We start from the raw sequence: 23,560 nt of genomic DNA, 5'->3' as shown, positions 1-23,560 counted from the left end.
AGAAGTTGGGGAAAGTGGGTTGGAGGTGACAGTGGGGCACAACGGAAAGAGTTTTGGGACAAGGGCTGGGGGGGGGGGGCGTTTGCGGTACTGCTCCTCTTTCTGCATGGCTACCAGCTCCTGGATAGCATCTGCTTGGCGCTCCAGGATGCTTATGAGCCTATCAGTGCTTTGCCGCCGGTGCGCTGCGTTTTTCTGGCGGATCCTGCTTTCTCTCTCCCTCCAGTTCTGTGCTTTCTCATTCTCTTTAATAGATTGCCGCATCACTTCTTGCAGCATGTCTTCTTTGCTTTTTCGCGGTCTCTTTCTGAGTCTTTGCAGTCTCTGAGCAGGCGACAAGAGGGACGGCTGAGGTCTCAAGGTTGATGCAGCTGTATAGGCAAAATGCAACCTTTAACAGAGGCAGCATTGTTTATACTAGACAGAGTAATGATTCCCCCCGCACTTAAGGAGTAGAAAACAACAGGGTCTACACAATAGCATAATTTTCCTGTCGGAAACAGAGCACACATCCCACGGGAGCCTCAAAATGGTGAGTAAGGGGGACTGATTGTTTCAGGGCTGCACTGTCCTCTGGGTTTCTGTGCCTTGGGGAGAGCCAACAGCTTCAGGGGGCACCTACACTGAATACTGTCCCAACATTTTCCACAGGAGTTCGTCCTGGACGATATCTCGCTGCTGAGGGTGACCTGGGAAGCAAGGGAGGGTCTTCTACTGCAATGCGGCTTCCGCCCCGGCCCATATGCAGCTTGCCTGTGTGCAGCAATGGTCCCCCCGCCTCTCGCGGCACAGTGGCGCGGACACGTTAGCCTGGCTGGGACAAGGACCACGGTGGCTCTCCCGATAAACCTGCGCAAGCGCATTGCACACGTTCTGGATGAGACATTCGAGGAGATTACCAAGGCCGATTACCGCGATGTGATAAACCACATCAATGCACTATTCCACATCTAGGCATGCATGTCTAACCCTCCTCTCCCAAAGAGCCCGCACCGAAAAAGTTCCTTCCCGAAAAAAAAAAAAAACGCTTACTGGGAACCTGTTCTTCTGTTTGTCCTCCACCAAGTACCGGCTGCTGCGACTGGCTACCTTCCTCCTAGCTCGAGGAGAGCTCCTGGCTGCATGGCTCCAGGGATTCTGGGGTGTCTCCATCCGACCCACCACCATCGCTCCCGTTTTTCTCCTCCCCCCGGCTCTGAAGCGTCCATGGTGGTGCTCGAAGTGGAGGTGGGGTTAACCCCAAGTATCGCATCCAGCTCTTTGTAGAATTGGCAGGTCGCGGGGGGAGCACCCGAGCGGCCGTTTGCGTTGCGGGCTTTGTGGTAGGCACTCCGCAGCTCCTTCACTTTAATCCTGCACTGCAGGGCGTCCCGGTCATGGCCCCTTTCCATCATGTCCTTTGATACCTTCCCGAAGGTATTGTAATTCCCACGGCTGGAGCGCAGCTGGGACTGTACAGCTTTCTCCCCCCAAACACTGATGAGGTCCAGCAACTCGCCATTGCTCCATGCTGGGGCTCGCTTGGCGCGTGGAGCCATGGTCACCTGGAAAGATTCGCTGATAGCACTCCACACCACCCCGGGCTGAGCAAACAGGAAGGGGATTTTTAAAATTCCCGGGGAATGTAAAGGGTCGGTCACATGGTTGGTTACCTGAGGCCAGGGCAGTAGAGTTTGAACTGATAACCAGAGTGGCTAGAACAGGCATTGTGGGATACTGCCGAATAATTCTGGAGGCCATTCACAGCGCATTGGGCAGCCACACTGGCGCCGCAGTGCTGCAGCAGCAGCGCAATACTCGCTATTCCTCTCGGAGAGGTGGAGTACATGCAGCGCTGCAACCACGGAGATACAGCGCTGCAAATGCCTTGCCAGTGTGGACGGGGAGTGAGTTACAGCGCTGGGGGAGCCTTTACAGCGCTGGAACTCGCAAGTGTAGCCAAGTGTACCAAGTGTAGCAGCAAAGTCTGAGTGGTCGTCCCCAAGAACCCATATATACATATTGCCTTATATCGCACTTTCCAGTATTTGGATTTTATACATTTAATAAATATCACAGCATTTCCATAAGAAAAGCATGATTTTTATTGAAGTCACATGGAACACCTTTGTGATCTGAGCCAATTCCTCTGACTCCTAGCCCTTTCCCCAGCCACTATCCCTCCTCCGCACATCCTGATCCCCTCCAATCTCTAGTCCTGCACTGCCTTGGAATTTGCATTTACAAGCATAGTAAAAGAGAAATTCCCAAATTGTGCAGGAGGGAAACCACGAGACAGTAGTTACCTTGACGGCCTTCGTCATTGGTGAAGAGGCCAGTGTCACTGCTGCTGCATACGCTGCTGGTTTCACTGCAAAGAACAAACAGGTAACCGCTGAAGGGTATGCAGTAACCATCTTACATTTTGCCAGTGCCTTTCATCCCAAAAGGATCCCAAAGTGCTTTATATACACCACACAAAATGGGAATCAATTCATCACTGACACATGACTGCCTCTGGCATGGAACAGGACAGCTGTCTAACAGCTCACTATAACATTATGCAGTTTAGGAAGAATCCTGTATCCAGTTAAAAACGGAAATTTTAGGTTATCAGAACATAATTATCAAAAATGGGATTAGGCCAAGGCGCCACGGCTAACAATCATATTTATGACACTCTCTGCAGATATCCCCTTCTCTGGTAACGATCAGGCAACAGAAATTAAGCTAAATGCTCCCTTTGTAGGTCACCCGATGGCCACTGGCAATTGTACCACAACTTTTTCTTTTTAGACTCCCATTTTCCAACATAAATGAAACAAATGCTTTCTCCTCTCTTTGGCTGGATAAGGGACTGTAAGGGTCTACACTTCAAGCACTACAGCAGCACAGCTGTGCCACTGTAGCATAGATACTACAGCAACAGAAGGGGTTTTTTGGTGGTTGTTGTTGTAAGTTCACCCCCTCAAGAGGCAGTACCTAGGTTAATGGAAGAATTATTCCCTCAGCCTACCTGCATCTACAGTAGGGGCTAGGATGACCTAATTACATCACCCAGGGCATGACATTTTTCACAGCCCTGACTGAGCAACGTAGCTAGGTCAACCTAAGTTTAGATGTAGACCAGGCCTCAAGTCCCTAACTACTCATCCAAATAAACTAGTACTACATCGCCTGCTGCTGTAGGTAACCACCAGTTACACTGAGTTTTAAACTTGGCCACTGCAGCTGCTCCAGAAGACAGTTTATCAAGGAATTTATTTGGAAAATAATCTGAGTAGAAAACTGCTAACTGTCTGTAAAAAGTTTTGAAAAGGTTGAACATTGTGCTGTCAATCCTAGGTATTTGATGGTTTAATGCTAGGATTTTCTTTTCTAGGACATATTATACAATACCTCCATTGTTCTGAGATCTCTCAGCAAAAGCAACACCCCGCACATGGGTTACAGGGCCTTATGGGAGAAGTGAATGCTAGCTGTGACTTAGCATCTGAAACAATCTCAACAGTGTGGTTAGATAAGATCCCCATGTACCCTGTAAGAGCAACATCACACAGCATGGTGTGCGGTTATACCAGCCACTAATATCCTCAGGGAACTTTATGGGACACAAGGCAAACGGACAGTGAGTGTCACCCCATCCACAATTAACTGTAAGTACTCACTAAAACCACATGCTGCGAAGCATATTATTGCTTTTTTTAAAACATGTTCTGTAAACTAGCTAAGACAATCCATTACACTGGATACCTGAAAGTCTGAACCTTCATCAATGCATTAGAGTCCATTTTTCCATTGGTAGTTTTAAACATACAGATGTTTACCTCCCATATTCTAGCATGCAACTTAACACCAAGTTCTAAGCCAGCCTCTTATAAAGTTTGTGCCATCCATCTCCTGACATGCTGTATGAGAAAGGGACAGTACTTAAAGCATAGGACCAGGAAACATAAGAAAGGGAAAGGATTATTAAACCAAGTTCCTAATCAAATTAACAGCATAGCAGGCACCTAAAAGTACTAGAAAACCCTGCAGTGCCTTATAGATGCATACTATGCCCAGCATTCTACCTGCAGTATCAGCACAAAGGTTCATGGAAAGATATCCTTACCTACACCCCCTTTATATTTCAGGCCTGGAAAACTGAGTATCCTGTACACAAGCCTTTCCTCAGGTCCAGTAAGCACTGATTAATGACCTCCACTTGCAAAGGAGGCTACTTACCTTAACCATGAAATAATGAATGCTATTGATCCGACAAGCTACTGCTATAGAGTGTTATTGATCGCCCAATCTTTGGTTAAAATGGTCCTCATTTAGCAATTTCACTGTCGCAAACACCTGGAGCAAAGCACGCTTATAATTAAATAGTTTGGGGGAGTTAAAGTGAGAGGTGATGGACAGAGATCTCAGCTTTCCGACGTTTATTCCTGCTCCTGAGCTATTGTTTGTGTCAGGAGGGATATTGATTTTCTATAAAAATAAGAAAACAAGAAGCACCAAGGGGCTGCAGAAGGTCAGGCCGGGCTGGAGAAGGAGGGGGAGGCTGAGCACTCTGTCTCTGTCACTTGCCTTCCAGGAGAAGGGGATTTTTTCTTTCCTGAGAGATAAGCCTCTAATACATCAGCTGAGCCAGGCTCATGACTGCCACTACAGGCTGTCACCAAACCTGCTACTATTTACAGGGAACTAAACTACAAACTGGGGAGTAACTGGTCATTCTATGAGCCCAGAAAACATCAAGATAAAACAAGGGCTCACCTTATCACTGGCTGGTAAACTTAATACAACATCCAATTTGAAACTGAGCGATACAAAAGAAGTATAGATAGATTTTGTTCTATGTGAAAGATTAGACAGACAATGCGTCATCCATGAACTTGAGGTAGCACATGTGTTACTCAAGGATGTTCTCAGACCGCCCTTGGACTATTCTGGTTTGATCTGCCCTATGTATTCTTCCTCTAACTCCCCTCCCCTCACCAAGCCACAGCCCAGACCATACATGTGGAGGTGAGATGGTCAAACCTTTTGACCTCTGGATTTCCAAAGAGAATCCCAACAATTTGGCAGCAGATGGCAAGTGTCATTTGATGCAAACATATGCACAATAAGCCCTGGTCTGCATTACAGAATTAGGTCAATGCAAGGCAGCTTACATCGACCTAACTCTGTAAGCATCTACACTAAAATGTAGCTCCCACCGATGTAACTCGCCAACTACTGCAACTTAGGGCTTGTCTACATTTATGTTTTATAGCGCTGTAACTTGCTGGCTCGGGGGGGGAGAGGGGGGGTGAAAAATCACCCCCGAGTGCAGCAAGTCTGAGCGCTTTAAAGCAGTAGTGTAGACAGGCTCCAAGCGCTGGGAGCCGCACTCCCAGCGCTCAGAGCTAATCCCCTCGTGGAGGTGAATTACCAGGAGCGCTGGGAGAGCTCTCTCCCAGCACTCATGCACAACCACACACGCACTTCAAAGCGCTGCCACGGGAGCGTTCCCGCAGCAGTTCTTTGAAGTTTCCAGTGTAGACATACCCTTAGTAACTCCACTTCTGTGAGAGGTGTAGTGCTTAGATTGATTTCGTTAGGTCGACGCAGCATCAGCATAGATGTTGCTTACATCGACAGTTGCTGATTTTCTGAAGCCGCCCCACACTGACAGTTAAATCAGTACAAGCACTCCTGGTGAGGATGTGCACCGCTGACACTAGGAGCATAGTTTGGACATGCAAAAGCGATTTAATTAATGCAGTGGCTGTATGTCATGGTAACTTAGGTCAACATGATTTCGTAGTGTAGACATACCCTTATTAGTCTGAGGGAAAGGAACCAACTGAGGGAAAACAAAACAATCACCCAGCGCATTCCTCAGGTGATGGACCAAAACAAAGCTGTGTGTTTGCTTTCTCAATGGCTGGCATAGATAAGGCTGGATGAAAGCCAGCTGGTTTAAGTTCAGTTGAACATGATGGAAGAGATACTGATTGGTGTAGAAAGTACCTCGAGAGGGCTAGCAATATCTATTACTGCTCCATCAAGTGAAGGAATCTATCTGCCCATTGTCATTGATGTACATTCTCAAGGTGCTACTCGATATCTCCTCTCTGGTACTACTAGATAAAAATGTCTTTTCCCATTTTTAGATGGCAAAAATAGCATCCTCTCTTCAGTAAGGAAGGCCTCACCTTGATCTATGCCTTTGTTACAACTACACTAGGCAACTAACATGCACTAACTTGTAAACAGAACAATGTTTTGATCAAGGTACATACAGTAACTGCAAACAAGCCTAACTGGTCACTACAGGAAATTTGTTCTGTTTTCCTTTGCTGTTTCTCATAAACCCTTGGCATCATGAAACTGAAATCAGTCTCATCCATCACTCACAGACTTGTCAACATGGTTTTACTTGCAAAGACTAGAGCCACTAGCATGCTGGTTGTCACTGTGAAGACAGAGACAATAGACTTCTCATTGGAGCCAGAAGTGCACCAGTTTGTTATGAATACAACATACCCGTCACTACTGGGTCATGAGGACAACATGCACATTGATTTAGCACCGTAGGATTGCTCGCAAGGACTGCAGGCAAGGGTTTGCACCTTGTGAAGGGTTTGGGGATTTTTTTTCTTGTATCTTTAAGGGAAAAGTAGCACTTTTGTTTGAGAGAGAATTACCTAGAGCAGGCACAGTCTTTGCAAGCAGCTGTAAAGGAAGTTGAAAATCTGATTGTGGTAGGGGAAGGAAAGGCCTGGAGAGCTCACCATTCAGACATGTTTTCATCAGAACCCTGTTTTTGTTCATCCGCTTCACACTCCATCCTCTCCTTCCTCCCGCCTTTACTTAGGAAGGGCCTGTTCTCTACTGACTCACACAGGCCATGATTGGATGAAGTCCAAGGGGCATTCTCCTTCCAGCGTGACAGACGCTGCTTCTTGGCTGACTTGAACCTATAGCCTCTCTCATAGTTCCACTCTGACACCTTGAGTTTCTGCTGGAGGCTAGCAGCTACCTCTGAGGTCACACGTTTCACCTTCCGGCGACGCCTGAGGGGTCGGCAGGGTCCATTTTCCGTGAAGGAGTCCGACTCATGCCAAGAATGCTGCTTGCTCTTTAGGGTGGCACTCAGAGCTGGGTGGCGTTTGGCCACAGCCATGTCATCTGAGTCACTGAAGTTGGCAGTCAACACCTCACGACAGTCCTTCATGGCTTCATCCAAGCTTGATTCCGAAGCCTCACTGTAGCAGCAGGCATGCTCCGCCTGGTGCGTGAAGTCTGAGCGCCGCTTACGACCCCTCCTCTTGCGAAGCTGCCGCCGCTGCTGCCGTGGGCTCAGGGCCATCTCTTCCCACAGCTCATCCAGCTTGTTTTGTTCTGAGGTCTGCTCCAAGGCCGAGGCCAAGTCATGCACCAGCTCATCCATGGGAAATGTCTACTAAACACGAAAACAAACAATTAGCACCAGCCACTAATGTCACTGTAAGAGCACATCACTAGACCAGCATAAACTAGAGCCTTCTTCACATCAGCAACTTGGTTAGACACTCACCTTGGACCTGCCCAATAGGACTAATGCAGGCAAACTGTTCTTCTTGTGCTACAGCTCAGTCTTCCCTTTAAAATTACAGCTACCACTTCCCCTTTCCAGCCAAGAGTGCCTCATGCTATAGCAATTAGAGACAAGTTTATGCCTGATACGGACATGAGATTGCATTTTCTTCCTTGAAGTACTATGTCCCAATATCCAGCCTAAAAGTGAAATGGCCTGCATTCAGAACACCATGTGATGTCATACCATCAGCTGTTATAACCAAAAAACGAGATTGGGCCTGTTCAGTACATGGATTGGAGGCCTCTACCAGTCACGTAGGGACTGAGTGACTTAATAGGTGGCACACTTGGCTCAGACCAATGGCACAGTGGGTATTAAAGACTCTATGCTGCATGAGGGTCAGTCTTTCCAAAGAGGAATAAAGCTTAAGTCTCATACTAATGCAGTCACAAAGATTCCATGATGCCCCCCCCTTTTTTTTTTTGAGGTGGGGGAATCAGATATTAACTCCTGGAGTACTGATCAAATTTCAGTCTGTGTAATTATAATCTAGTTTGTTACATCTCCCCAGCGATTGCAGTTCTACATGGGATTGTTCTTCATCTCTCACCCAAACTGTTGTGTAGTGTTGCTGTGCCCTATCAAACAGCTGTGGTTCCCCACCCCACAAATGACTGCTCACTTGATACACAGTGGGTCTTTAATGTAATGCACTTTGGAGTGAGATACTACAAAAACAATAAATCCATTCCTACTAAAAAGCAACAGTCTCCTGTGGCACCTTTAAGACTAACAGTGCCATAGGACACTGTTGTTTTTTACAGATCCAGACTGACACGGCTACCCCTCTGATATTTCACTCCTACTAAGATGCTGACACTTTCTAACCACAGCAACAAACTGCACCCACAACACAGAAAACGGAAAACACCTTATGGGAATATTTACAGTAGATTTGTGTACACTGGGGCAGAACTGCCTCAGGAAATAGAGGACCTGATGGGGCCAGGACCTGGGGACTGAGAAGCCTCAGGGAAACACACAGGACTGAAGCTCTGGGCACCTTTCTAACCCAGGAGTCGGAGAAGTAGGTAAAATCCTCCCTCACCCAACCCCAGCACAGACCGATGCCACGACTCGTGCTCCATTTCCTCAGCTACTCCCCCAGGTCATCTCCCCACCGCCGGCTGTCACCCTTCGGCCGGAACCACCCTCGCCCCGCCCGCGGCGCCCTCCCTGCCTGGGCGCCATACCCCGGCCCTACCCCCCACACGGGCCCCAGCTGCCCCCGGCCCTGTCTGGCACCACCCCAGCACTGGCATCATCTCCCGACCTATGTCAGACCTTCGCACTAACCAACCCCCCGAGACTCGAGCCGGGCCAGGTCAAGGCGGGTCTCACTCACTCACCCAGCGCCCGCCTCGGCCTCTCCGGGGTCCTCAGCCTCCTCTCGGAACAGGACTTCCGGTCGCGGGGGTCACTTCCGCCCCGCACAGCGCCACGCCCCCTCATCGTGCACACTTCCGCCCCGCGAGGCGGGAGGTGTACGAATGATGAGCAGCTGTGAGAGGCACATGGCGCGGAGCCGCGGGGGGCCGCCTGAGGGCTGCGCAGCTCAGGCGAGAGGGGCAGGACGATGCCTGCGCTCTCTGCTCCCGTCGGACTCTGTCTTTGCAGCAGCAACAGCTTGTCAGGCAGGGGGCCGACCCCGCTGCTGTGCTGCCTAAACAGAGAGGGGGGGCTTGGTGTGACCCAGCCTGTCCATTCTCTCCCAGGGAACTGGAACCACTGCCTCCTTCCCTCCCAAGGCATTGAGCTTCAGGGGACTCTACTATGCCCCCACCAAGAGCCCTAGACGAGGAACTAGCTTTAAGCAGGCTGCAGTGGAGGACTCTCAGGGCTGGGTGGGACTCTCTTACCCTGCTCAGATTATTTGTTGAGCTTCATCCTTGCTTCTGTACAGGTGTGAGCACAAGGCTCCTGCCCCAAGGAGCTCACCACAGGACAAGATGATAGGCAAGCGAGACACAAGCCAAAATCGTTCTTGGCATGATAAAATCTGTGTGTGTTACTAAAGTGTGAGGAGATTGAGGGCTTGGGTCTCTATCAGAGGTGGATGTGACCCAGCTAGTACCTGCCCCCAAGGTATGCTACATCTACAGAATGTTGTGTTTGGCCTGAAGTGGACAGATGGGATTACATCAGTCTTTATCCTACCAAATGGGCTTATATCCTCTATGCCCAGTTGTCATTATTGTCTGTGTTTACAGATGGCCCCCAAACACAACAGGCAGTGGATACCTCACATAGCAGTATTGCAAACATATGTTACATACAAAAAGGCTGTTTGTTACAGGGGAGAGTGCAGCACTCAAAAGTCAGGGAGTGGCAATGTTCAGGTTGTTCACATATTACCATACAGCATTCAATTACATGTCAATGGACTGTTTTCTCTACTACATTCAATGCACATGTTGAACAGTGACAGTGAATAAGGCAGATGCCTACCAACATATGGTCCCACTCTGCTCGGTGTCCCCTTCAGGTTCCCTTTGTTTGACCCTTTGACCTTCAAACCAGCCTGTTACATTTTTGGTTGTCCCCTGTAATTGAGTACCTGGACCTTGTGGATCCTCCCCTAAGGCTGGGGGAGGATCCTTTAGCAGTGGGTTGGCATAAGCCTGCCACTTCTCAGAATCCAATAGGAACATACGGTCCCATGTACACCATTCAACCTCTGCACACTCCTGCCTCATGCACTATCCATCCTGTACACTGAATGAATGGGGGTCCTGCAGAAAAAAATAGTACACCTCTACCTCGATATAACACTGTCCTCGGGAGCCAAAAAATCTTACCGTGTTATAGGTGAAACTGCGTTATATTGAACTTGCTTTGATCTGCCGGAGTGCGCAGCCCCTCCCCCCTGCAGCGCTGCTTTACCGCGTTATATCCGAATTCGTGTTATATCAGGTTGCGTTATATTGGGGTAGAGGTGTATGTAATCATGTAATTACAGACTGCATGTCCAATGACCACCCTGGTCTAGTGGTCAGCTCATGGCCTTATATCTTTTGTCAGCCTAGTCATCCCAGAGAAGGCTGACTGGGGCCACAATCACCCCCATATACTCCAAACTTCCCTCAGAGATTCTGTCACTACAGTGGAGCAGGGGAGGGGAAGACAGGGGGACCCACACCCACAGGTCCCAACACAGGGCCCTAGGGTTTATCAAAGTACCCAGCCCACTTATTGAGCTACTCCAAATTAGGTTTTCCCTTGAGTACTTCCTACCACACTAGAGCTCCTCAATTTGGGGCATGGTGTCTGACTTAGCAGACTCTCCCCAGTCTCTGACAGCCCTGTTCAATCAATCTCTTTAAGGTTTTTCAGCATCCAGAGAGGGGGAGCGAGCCTAGTCCCTGCTACTAGAGCAGCCATCACAAAGCTTTTGCCACTCCTGCCACAGCCACAGCCTTGCTTCCTGATGCCACATGCAACTCATTTCCCCCCTTTTCCTGGGCTACCAGTGTCCTTTTAAACTGTTCCTCCACTGAGAACATGCCCTGCACCTCTCTAGCCCAGTATTGCTGTACTCCCAGTCCTGGTTCAGAGTGGGACCTGTAGATGCCATCACACTGTATTATACTGCATAAGCACAAGGGTCAGAGGTAATGTTGCATTTATTTTGGCATTTACTAGAAAACATCTAGCCCTTCCTTTGGAGATGACTTCAGGATTGTTCTCTATATTGATTTTTCCAGGATTTTGTCCAGTTTAGTTTTAAATATTCCAAGTGAGGGGCTTCCACCATTTCTCTTGGGAAACTAACACAGGAATTGCCAGACTGATCAGATTAGTGGCCTGTCTAGTTGCTATTCTGTCCCAAAAAGTGGCCAATACCAGATGCTTCAGAGGAAAGCATAAAACTTCTAGCCCAGTAACTCAAATAAACCTCATCATTAGGAAATGTCTCTCCATGTACAGCCTAAATTTTCCTTTTCTTAACTTCATCCCCTCATTCTTTAGTTCATTCTTTGGACACGGTAAACAAATCTCCTTCCTTGCTTACTCACTTCAGAGCAGTGTGGAGACAATGCATTTAGAGACCACTCCAATGCCCAGCAAAGTCAATGAGTGTCTTTCCACTGACTTCAATGGGTGTAGGATTGCGTCTTTATCCTATTAAAAAGAAGAACAGGAGTACTTGTGGCACCTTAGAGACTAACAAATTTATTAGAGCATAAGCTTTCGTGGACTACAGCCCACTTGATATCCTATTGGAGAGGGACAGAGCAACACCCCTCCCCCCACTCCCAGGTTGACAATAGAGACAAACTGGATGGAGCTGCATCCGGCAGTATCAGCTGGAGTGTGGTATCACAGAATCTTGAGGAAGTTAAACTGAAAGTAAAAGGCAGAGAAAAACGGGGTATCTGGGGGTGCTCCAGAATAAGCAGGACATTGATTTATTCTGTGATTCTGCGGTTGAAGGTTATGAGATAGAAATAACTTTCTCACCCCTGGTTGACTTTTGGTGTCTTGCCCAGTTGTCTGCTCGTTGGCACATTCCTTACAACCATGGGCGGTGGCATGTATAAGAGGCTGGGGGAGGCTAAGCCTCTCCAAAAAAGGCTGGCCATGCAGGAGGGCAAATGCTGCAGATGCGGCGCAAGTCACCTCCCTTTGGAGGCATGCCAGTTTTTGACCGGAACACCCGGTTGAAAAGGGACCCTAGCGGCTCCAGCCAGCACCGCCGACTAGGCCGTTAAAAGCCCAGTCGATGGTGCTGCAGTGCAAAAGTAGGCAAGTCCCTATCTGTCCTGGGGCACCACGCTGTGCTCCGGAAGCGGCCAGCGGGTCCAGCTCCTAGGCCGTATTGGCGAACCGGGAAGTGGGCGGGCTCACCCGCCCATTACTAAATCCAGCTCCTAGGCAGAGGGGCCACAGGGCTCCATGCGCGGCCTGAGCACTGGCTCCACACTCCCATTGGTCGGGAACCAGCCAATGGGAGCTGGGGGGGGTTGTGCTTGTGGGTGAGATCAGCGCGCACCACGGAGCTCCTGCCACCACCCACTTAGGAGCCGGACTTGCTGGCTGCTTCTGGGGCGCAGCACGGAGCCAGGACAGGCAGGCAGCCTGCCTTAGCTTTGCTGTGCCACTGACTGAGAGCCGCCCAAGGTAAGCCTGCACCCCAACCTCCTGCCCCAGCACTGAGCCCCCCAAACCTGGAGCCCCTTCCTGCACCCCAAACCCCTTATCCCCATCCCTACCCCAGAGTTGGCACCCCCAGTCCAGAGCCCTCACCCCTTCCACACCCCAACCACCTGCCTCAACCCGCAGCCCCTTCCCACATTTCGAATCCCTCGGCTCCACCACCCAGCCTAGAGCTTCCTCCTGCCCCCAAGCCCCTCATCCCCAGTCCCACCCCAGAGCCCTCACCCCCTCCTGCACCCCAACTCCCTGCCCCAGCCTGAAGCCCCCTCCTGCACCCTGAACCCTTCATTTCTAGCCCCACCTCAGAGCCTGCACCCCATTTAGAGCCCTCATCCCCTCCTGCCCCAGTCCAGTGAAAGTGAGTGAGGGTTGGGGAGAGCGAGCCACTGAGAAATGGGGATGTAGTGAGCGGGGATGGGGCCTTGGGGAAGGGTTGGGGCTAGGGTGTTCAGTTTTATGTGATTAGAAATTCCTATCCGCTGCCTTTGGAGCACCAGAAATGAAACTCCCTAGAAGTGAGTGGGCCACTGGTGCCCAGACTGTGGCCCCACCCATGCTTGGCCCCGAGGCCCCACCCCTATTCAGCCTCTTCCACTGAGGTCCTGCCCTTGCTCCGCCTCTTCTCATTAAGCCCCCTCCGCCCGCCACTCACTCTTATCTGCCGCACAGAGGAGCAAGTGGCTTGTGAGTGGGGGGCATGGGGAAAGAGGAAGAGAGGAGCAGGCAGGCAAAGGGGGGCTTGTGGGAGGCAGTGGAGAAGAGCAGGTTGGGGGAGGGAAGAGGCGGAGTGAAGGCAGGGCCTCAGGAGGATGGAGTCATAGTCCAGGAACTGGTGCCCCCCCACCACTTCTAGGGAGCTTCCAGTGCTCACATGTGAGCCTCCCCAAAAAGAAGGCTCACGCACCACCTATGCTTACAACCATTTAGCACACTCTCATGCCACAACACGTGTCCCCACATTGCCTGGAAGGCGGGCACGTTAGACCAATATACATAGCTGTCAGGGAATGGCATAGTTCTTGTGTCACAGAGAGCCACTGCTCTTCCCACAGAGAGCACCAGTTAGTCTTCATTTTAACCTCTTCTAGTTGATGGTTCTGTGCCCCAGCCTGACCGAAGGTTGTCAGAGGAACTGTGGCTGCATATGTGGTCTCTCAAACCCAGCTGGAAAAGGGCCTGTATCTCCCTGTGCTTGACTCAGTGTCTAATCTTCAGTCATTTTCTGATTTAGTGGGTGTATATTATCAGTCACCACAGGTTGTTTATGAAGTTCTTATTTATGGAAATATCAGCAACTAGCTTGTCTGACCTCTGGCCCTGGTTTGAATGAAAGTTACATCTTCCCTATTGAAAGCCTGACATTCCTGTATTGATTTTCTGAAGATTTGTGCTTTGGTAGGTCCCATTGCTGGAGTTTCAGCTCCTGTTTCTACAGATCATTAGCTGCTAATGGAAGCTGTGTGTTCACAGCTTGCACCAGGTGCTTATTCTTTTGTTGTTTGTTTTCTTTTGGTTTTTAGTCATGGGAAACATGCATCTAGTGAGTTGGGCAAGAGGACTCCTGGGTTCTATTTCTGGCTCTACCACTGACTACATATATCCAAGTCAAACTTAATTTTGCTATTTCCTGCCCATATTTCTAAAGGCAGATCCTTTGTGTTCTCTGTCCTCATTAGGGTTTGCAGCTCCTCCCAGTTTAGTATCAACTGCAAATTTCTTTAACATGTCTCTCATCCAGATCATCAATAAAGACATTAAATAAAAACAAGCCTAACCCCCACAACCTAGTTCTTTGCCATTTTGTATTTCCTTTTGTTTATAGTCCTTCTGCTAGTTTTTTATCCATGCGGCAGTGCTCATATTCAAGCCAATATCAATTCATTTTTCAAGTAACGTTTTACAAGGCACTGTATCAAATGCTTTGCTTAAGTCCAGATATATTACATCTGTGGCATTCTCTTCATCCATTAATTTTGTAAATTTAATCAGAGAAAGTAATCAGGTTTGACTGACGTGATTTGTTCTTTATAAATCTATGCTGCTTCTTATTACTCATAGTTCTGTTATCGTCTAGATGTTTACATTTTTCTTTTCTTTTACTATTTATTCCATTAATTTACCAGGAACAAAAGTTAGACTCAAAGAGTGATAATTTTCCAGGATCACTTTTTTTTTTTTTTTTTTTAAGTATGGCACTACATTTGCTTTTTTAAAGTCCTCTGGCACCTTTTCTAGTTTGTTATGATGTTCCAGAAAGTTCAGACAGTTCATTGAGTTTGTTAGCTGATCCCCACACCACCACAGAATGCTGATTTCTATACAAGCTATTTTCCTAAGTATTCCCTTACTTGTTTTTCACCAGTCATTTCAGTGACAAAGTTTTCATTACTTCCTAACTGTGAGGCTCTTTACCTTTTTTTTTTCTTGTTGAAGAAAGATTTTTTTTTAAGTAAATCACTATCAGGACAATTTTTTAGTTATTGATTCCACCCACCCACCCCCCTCATTTATCAATGGACATACTTTCTGGTACTTTTGTTGCACTAATTTAATTGTAAATTTCCTTCTTACTCTCTTTTTTAACCCTTTTGATGGCAGTAACTAATTCCGCTTTATCACAGTATATTGCTTTCCCTTCCACTTTTCCATTTCCCGTACAGGGTTTTTTACCCTAAAATCTTAGATCCCTCCTAAAATCTAATCCCTTTCTGCTACTGCAATCAACCTTCATACTTCAGGATGTAAGACAGCTACTAAATGCTGAGGTTTTGGAAGAAACCTCCCTTATGGGCAGGTTATTCCGTCAGTATCCACTTCAGAGTTTCTTGCTCCTTCCTCTGAAGTATCTGGTCTTGGCTGCTGTTATAGATGTGATGCTGGATTAGATAGACAATTATGTAGCCATTCCTATGTTCATATGTCCTAGAGGTGTTAAAGTCTATAGCAGATGCCTGCTGTAGTTTCTCTTATGTTTTCCATTCCTTGTACCTTTTCCCCCCAAGTATTTCACTGCCACTCTCTTCATGAACAAACTATTTCATTAGGGGCATAAATTTTGGATATAGCAGGCCAAATTGTGAAGCATCATTTAAATCAGATTCCTTGTGGAGTTTTGCCTGAGTATGAATGGCAAATTCTGGCACAGTTTGCAAGAGAAAAAAGCAGTGGTAGCAGGAGCTGACTTGGTTGTTTGCCCCAGGGAACAGGCTGGCAGATGCTTGAGTTCAGGATCCTGACAAAAGGAAGAAAGGAAAGCAGCAGAATCAGAATTGAAAGGGACCTTAGGAGGTCATCTAGTCCAACCCCCTGCTCAAAGCAGGACCAATCCCCAGACAGATTTTTTGCCCCAGATCCCTAAATGTCCCTTTCAAGGATTGAACTCACAACCCTGAGTTTAGTAGGCCAATGCTCAAACCACCGAGCTATCCTTCCCCCCCCTCTGAACACAGACCCTGAACTTCAGAAAAGCAGATTTTAATTCCCTCAGGGAATTGATGGGCCGGATCCCCTGGGAGGCTAATATGAGGAGGAAAGGAGTCCAGGATAGCTGGCTGTATTTTAAAGAAGCCTTATTGAGGGCGTAGGAACAAACCATCATGATATGCAGAAAAAATGGCAAATATGGCAGGCGACCAGCTTGGCTTAACAGAGAAATCAGTGAGCTTAAACACAAAAAGGAAGCTTACAAGAAGTGGAAACTTGGACAGATGACCAGGGCTGTCCTTAGGCATACGCAGCATACACAGCTGCGTAGGGCACCATGAAATGTGGGGCACAAAATTCCATCAGTATCCACTTCAGAGTTTCTTGCTCCTTCCTCTGAAGTATCTGGTATGTGGGGCACAAAATTGCCCCACATTGCATGGTGCCCTAGGCAGCTGCGTGCTGCATACGCAGCAGCACCAGCCCCGGTGACCAGCCCTATCCCTCAGCCGGCCCACCCCTGCAAGGGGCAGGACCGTCCCTACGGGGGTGTGGGGCCCCGGACAACTCCCTCTGCCCTGCCTCTTACCCTTCCCCTCTGCTCTGCCCCCAGCCCACCCCCATTCCACCTCTTCCCCCAGCGACCCCACACTCACCGGCAGCGGCAGGAGGTGGAGCAACCCGGCCCCAGCCCACTCTACTCTGCCAGCTCCCAGCAGCGGCGCTCCGCTTCCTGCTGCCAGTGAGTGCGGGGAAAGGATCGCCCCCTGCACTCACCAGCGGCGGGAAGCGGAGAGACGCAGCCCCAGCCTGCTCCGCTTCCCTTGCCCCAAGCCCCAGCCATGTCGCTTGGGTGGGAAAAGGACTGCCCCCAGCTCTCACTGGCGTTGGGAAGCGGAACGCCATGGCTGGGAGCTGGCGGACTAGAGCGGGCTGGGGCTGGGCTGCTCTGCTTCCCGCCGCTGCCGGTGAGTGGGGGATCCCTTCCCCCAAACCCTCTCCCCTGAGTGACACGGCTGGGGACGGGGCGAGGGAAGCAGAGCGGGCTGCTCCTGGCCCCGCACTAATCCCCCGGGCCACTCTGGGCCTGTGGGGCCCCCAAAAGTGGCCCCCACAGCTCCTGCCTCCCAGACCCTGGGGGACAAGGGAGATCTGGGGCCCCACACAGCCCCTTCCCCCCACAGGGGGGCTGCGTAGGGCACCCAAATGGCTAGGGACAGCCATGCAGATGACTAGGGAGAAGTATAAAAATATTGCTCGGGAATGGAGGGATGTAATCAGGAAGGCCAAAGCACAATTGGAGTTGCAGCTAGCAAGGGATGTGAAGGGTAACAAGAAGGGTTTCTACAGGTATGTTAGCAACAAGAAGAAGGTCAGGGAAAGTGTGGGACCCTTACTGAATGGGGCAGGCAATCTAGTGACAGATGATGTGGAAAAAGCTGAAATACTCAATGCTTTTTTTGCCTCGGTCTTCACAGACAAGGTCGGCTCCCAGACTGCTGCACTGGGCAGCACAGTATGGGGAGCAGGTGGGCAGCCCTCAGTGGTGAAAGAACAGGTTAAGGCCTATTTAGAAAAACTGGACATGCACAAGTCCATGGGGCCAAGTGCAATGCATCCGAGGGTGCTGAGGGAGTTAGCTGATGTGATTGCAGAGCCATTAGCCATTATCTTTGAAAGCTCATGGCGATCGGGGGAGGTTCCGGACGATTGGAAAAAGGCAAACATAGTGCCCATCTTTTAAAAAGGGAAGAAGGAGAATCCAGGGAACTACAGACCGGTCAGCCTCACCTCACTCCCCAGAAAAATCATGGAGCAGGTCCTCAAGGAATTTGAAGCACTTGGAGGAGAGGAAGGTGATCAGGAACAGTCAACATGGATTCACCAAGGGTAAGACATGCCTGACCAACCTGATTGCCTTCTATGATGAGATAGCTGGCTCTGTGGATATGAGGAAAGTGGTGGACATGAAATACCTTGACTTTAGCAAAGCTTTTGATATAGTCTCCCACAGTATTCTTGCCAACAAGTTAAAAAAGTATGGATTGGATGAATGGACTACAAGGTGGATAGAAAGCTGGCTAGATCAGCGGTGGGCAACCTGCGGCCCGTCAGGGTAATGCGCTGGCGGGCTGCGAGACAGTTTGTTTACATTGACCGTCTGCAAGCACGGCCGCCCGCAGCTCCCAGTGGCCGCGATTCATCGTTCCCGGTCAATGGGAGCTGCGGGAAGCAGTGCAGGCTGGCCACCACTTCCTGCAGCTCCCATTGGCCAGGAATGGTGAACTGCGACCACGCTTGCAGATGTTCAATGTAAACAAACTGTCTCACGGCCTGTCAGTGGATTACCCTGATGGGCCGCATGCAGTCTGCAGGCCACAAGGTGCCCACCACTGGCCTAGACTGTCAGGCTCAACGGATAGCGATCAATATCTCAATGTCTAGTTGGCAGACGGTATCAAGCGGAGTGCCCTTGGGGTCAGACCTAGGGCCGGTTTTGTTCGACATCTTCACTAATGATCTGGATGATGGGATGGATTGCACCCTCAGCAAGTTTGTGGATGACACTAAACTCGGGGGAGAGGTAGATATGCTGGAGGGTAGGGATAGAGTCCATAGAGACCTAGACAAATTGGAGGATTGGGCCAAAATAAATCTGATGAGGTTCAACAAGGACAAGTGCAGAGTCCCGCACTTAGGACAGAAGAATCCCATGCACTACTACAGACTCGGGACTGACTGGCTAAGCAGCAGTTCTGCAGAAAAGAACCTGGGGATTACAGTGGATGAGAAGCTGGATATGAGTCAACAGTGTGCCCTTGTTGCCAAGAAGGCCAACAGCATATTGGGCTGTTTTAGTAGGAGCACTGCCAGCAGATTGAGGGAAGTGATTATTCCCCTCTATTCGGCACTGGTGAGGCCATATCTGAAGTAATGAGTCCAGTTTTGGGGCCCCCGCTACAGAAAGGGTGTGGACAAATTGGAGAGAGTCCAGCAGCGGGACTGTGGCACATGACTTATGAGGAGAGGCTGAGGGAACTGGGCTTATTTAGTCTGCAGAAGAGAAGAGTGAGGGGGATTTGATAGCAGCCTTCAACTACCTGAAGGGGGGGTCCAAAGAGGATGGAGCTAGGCTGTTCTCAGTGGTGGCAGACAACAAAACAAGGAGCAATGGTCTCAAGTTGCAGTGGGGGAGGTCTAGGTTGGATATTAGGGAAAACTATTTCACTAGGCGGGTGGTGAAGCACTGGAATGGGTTACTTAGGGAGGTGGTGGAATCTCCATCCTTAGAGGTTTTTAAGGCTCAGCTTGACAAAGCCCTGGCTGGGATGATTTAGTTGTGGTTGGTCCTGCTTTAAGCAGGGGGTTGGACTAGATCTCTGAGATCTCTTCTAACCCTAATCTTCTATGATTCTATGAGAAGAAGGCAGGAAAAGTGGGAATAAGAATTGGGATGAACATAGCAGAACCTGCTGACATAACCTATTTGCTGGTCAGTTTGCAATATGTCTGTACTGCTTTACACCAAGTACCTCTGTAGAGAGGCAGAGAGAGAGAAAAACTGTGCACAGGACTAGGAACCAAGAGTTCTAATCCCAGTTGTGCCCCTGATTCCATCCATATTCCTGGCAAATTACTTAATCCCTCTATGTCTCAGTTTCCCCATCTAAACAGTGCGAATAATGGTATTGACCCCTGCTTCCAGGGCCATTGTGAGCCTTCATCTATTAATGTTTGTGAAGTGCTATGCAGATGTATGCTCAGAACTATTATCCTGACAGGACAGGTACCATCTTCTGGACTCTGTATATGCAAATATTTTATACAGTCCAGAGATAGTTTTACTTTGACACCCCCCCTTCCATCTTTGTTAGCGGCAATATTGTTGGGCGTGGGCAGGGAAGAGAGGGCATGAATTGCTGGGGGTATTGCCAAGGTGAGCAAGAGAGGGAGCCCACTGGATCATACCAGCCAAGTCATTGCTATCCTTATGCCCAGCAAGCTTTCCACTGGGTATACAGAGAGGTCCAGCCCTAGATGACAGGACAGGTGTAGAAGGGGGTTATCACTCTCCCTCAGTGAATGCTCTGCAAGGCCCCCTGATGCTTCTCGGCAAAACCTTCCAGGGGTTAAAAGGAAAGAGAGGGAAAGGGGACAAGAGACAAAGGGAGGAATAAAGTCAAAAAATGTGCCATGAAGCTTCTTGCAGCAAAATGCGGAGAAAGTCATTTCCAACTTCTTTCATCTCGGAGATGAAGCCACTAAATAAAAGGGCAGCGCAGAACACAAGGGCTTTTAATCTGTCTCATCTCCTTCATAATAACTGCAAATTTTCCCTGGGCTCCTGGGAGTGAGCCTCTTTCCTCTGTCTTTGCCTTATCTCCCCCCTCCATATTTCACAGACGGCTCGGCTCCCCTCACTCCACTGCCCCCGGCCTAGTCTCTGCAAGGCCTGTGGGAGCCGCCAGCTCCCAGGGCCTCATTGTTCCCGGCTTGGGAGGAAGCTCAGAGAGGGAATTGAAGGCAAGTCAAAGGGAAACGGCATCATCGCTGCTTCATTAATGGGAGCCTTTCAGCGGCAAACATATCAGAGCGAGGTCTTTTCAGAGGCAGTAATTAGCAATTTGGAGCCTTCCCCCCTCAGGAGATGCAGCTGCGATCTAACAAGTGGGAGCAGCACTCGCCTCCTTTTACGCTTCATATTTATTGTTTTTCATTTTCTCCATCTTCCTCCCATTGTCCAGCCTCCTCCTCGCTACCAGATAAGGGCTCTTTATTAATCGCTCTCTTTTAATTCTTCATTAATGATAATAACTTTCTCTGCCACGCGGAGAGGAGTTAATCTTTCTTGGGTATTGAGAAGGACAGGGTTGAAAGGGAGAAGGAGTGAAGGAGTGCACAGTGGACGAGGCAACTCTGTAGCTTTTCCCTTCTGAAAGGGAAGCTTTTTCCTTCTTGGAGGAGTTTCTGAAGACTTGGGTTGCTGAGTTGCGAATGGCTTGTTGGAAAGGCCCAGACCATTGATCGGGCCATCTTACAGGGATCTGATGGCATGCGTCAGACTGTGCTGTACCCTGGCTTTGCAAATGTGCTCCTTACAGGAAAAGGCAACATTGGGTGCAAAGAAAGAGACACTTAAAGATGGCATCCACAGAATGCCTTGATTTGTCTAACTGACAGCAGGCTTGGCCCCTCTAGCTGGCATGGGTGGCTTGGGCTGAGTCCCCAGCTAGAGCTGTGACAGAGAAGCTGCCCTTTTACCCTAGAGATTTATTACATGGGAAAAAATATACATACCTGGGCACCTAGACTGGACCCCTCCCCCCAGAGCAGAGAGCATCCTAACACATACATTTTACTGGAACATGCACCCTTGAACCAGACAAGCCTGGATTCTTCCCCTGGATTGGATCTAACTGGCTCCTGCCCTCTAGGCCAGGCTGAATCCTGTGCTCCATTCCCCTCCCCACTGTATTAGATGGGACTCTAGCGATCCTTGCCACCATCTCTCCCCAACACAATGTACTAGACTGGTTCTAACCCCTTTGCATGAGACTGAACTAGATTCTGGACCAGCTGCAAGCCCCTCCCCCTCCAACATATCCTGCTAGCGCTCTGTTCCTCCTTATCCAGCCTTTGCTGATTGGCAGGTAGTGGGGTGATGAGGCTTTGGCAGTTTCCAGGAAGATTGCGCCTGCATATCCCCAACCTCCCCTGCACTACAGCCAGGGGAGCAAATGGGACATGTTTGTTTGGTGCCACCACGGCTAAGCCCTTTGCAGGCATCACAGAGCTCCAAGGCAAGGAAGAGGCGGCAGCATTGAGCTGCTGGGAGGGGGAGGGAAGCGGCTTGACAATCCCCTTCGAATTATAAACATATCCTCTTTAAGTACATTTCTAAGGATAACATTTGTATTACGGTGTCCTGTGGCTGCTGATAGGGCCCTCCTTATCGCCTCGGTCTCTCCTCCTTTCTCTGCGCCCTGCTGGGAAAGGTCCCTATCTGGAGCCGAGCTGGCAATCCTCTGCCAGGCAATTGTTTCAGTCTGGGGGAAAAATTAATTTCTGCCTATCGTTAATTGAGAGAATTGTGTGGAGAGCTGGGAGGGGGGGCTGAAAGGAGGGGGATGGAGTGGGGAGAGATCGTGTTATTAACAGTGTCCCTTTCATAACCAAATACCCTGATTTCCATCAGCAGCATGAGAGGCTCATTATAGCAGGAAGGTGATTAGAGAACTTGGAAGAGCTATCAGGCTGAGCAGGAGAGTGACAGGGAATTTGGGAGGGACTCCCAGCAGAAAAGCTGCCACACCAACTATTCGCTCTCACCCTCGCATCAGTGTCCTCCTGGCTCTTCCCTCTGCACCAGCTGCCCACAGCCTCAGTGGAGATGAGCTGGGAAGGCCTTGGAAGAAGCAGCTGGGAGATCTGCAGAAATGGGAGGCTGAAAGAATTCATCCCGTCTGACTGAGGAGCTTATCTGTTCATTGCTGGTTGCCCAGGAGAGGGTTGGAGGCTCCAGGGCAGGAGTGGGCAAACTACAGCCTGCAGGCCACTTCCGGCCTATCAGATGTTTTTATCTGGCCCTTGAGCTCCCACCATGGAGCGGGGTCGGGGGCTTGTCCCATTCCGGCACTCCATCTGGGGAGCGGGGTCTTGCCCCACTCCACCCACCTGGTGCTCCCCAGCCCCCAACTCACAATTCCACCATCTTCCAGCACACGCAGAGCCACACTGTGCAGGCGCGACTTCACCATGCTGTTTCTGGGATTGGAACCACATCCCTGTGCAGCAGCCTCCCCCCCCCACACAGCAGCGTGCTCAGTCCCCTCCCTGTCTCCCATGGCCCCACCCTCGAGAGCTTTGAAATTGCCCAGGGGCCACACCTGTCCCAGCTAGGGTGACTCCGCCTGTCCCCAATACCGCTCCTGTAGAGCCCCCCCCCACCTCAGTAACATACCTTATATAGCCCCCCCATGGTACACCCCATAGAGTCCCTCTCCCCCACTGGGCATTCATGGCCCACCATACAATTTCCATACCCAGTTGTGGCCCTCAGGTCAAAAAGTTTGCCCACCCCTCCTCCACGGGAATAGCAGATGTGTGCGAGATGGGACAGGAGTCTGCCCTTGCTTTGCTGAGAGCCCCAGGGAGGGCTAGAGTCCACAGGGAAGAGCTAGAAGTCCTGGAGGGAGTGGGCTGCTTAGGAATGTGCTGGTCAGGAAATCACATGGAACCATCCCAGGTGCCTCACAAATGGTCCAAGAGGAGGTTGCCTGGTTTGCAAGTACCTGAAACCAGTCAGCCCCATTCCCTCCCCATCTCTGACTCAGGGCACGTCTTCACTGGCAACGTTAAAGCGCTGCACTTTAACGTGGCTTTAAT

General features: G+C 49.7%; 1 protein-coding gene across 8 annotated transcripts in view; it reads right to left on the bottom strand.

The window, feature by feature from the left end:
- The window catches only part of GPATCH2L (G-patch domain containing 2 like), a 49,476-nt gene extending 40,469 nt beyond the window's left edge, over positions 1–9,007 (bottom strand). For all 8 annotated transcript variants that reach the window (XR_008444813.1, XM_054027053.1, XM_054027047.1 and 5 more), the window contains exons 1-3: positions 8,944–9,007; positions 6,747–7,414; positions 2,286–2,350 (exon numbers count right to left, since the gene is read on the bottom strand). Coding sequence is in view for 7 of the 8 variants with exons in the window: in XM_054027053.1 (XP_053883028.1) it covers positions 2,286–2,350; positions 6,747–7,405 (724 nt within the window). In the remaining variant the exon portion in view is untranslated. The remainder of the gene's footprint in view (positions 1–2,285; positions 2,351–6,746; positions 7,415–8,943) is intronic.
- Positions 9,008–23,560: the final 14,553 nt, after the last annotated feature.

This window comes from Malaclemys terrapin, chromosome 4 (genome assembly GCF_027887155.1).
Source record: "Malaclemys terrapin pileata isolate rMalTer1 chromosome 4, rMalTer1.hap1, whole genome shotgun sequence".
Lineage (NCBI taxonomy): Eukaryota > Metazoa > Chordata > Testudines > Emydidae > Malaclemys > Malaclemys terrapin.
This window is presented reverse-complemented; position numbering and strand designations above follow the sequence as displayed.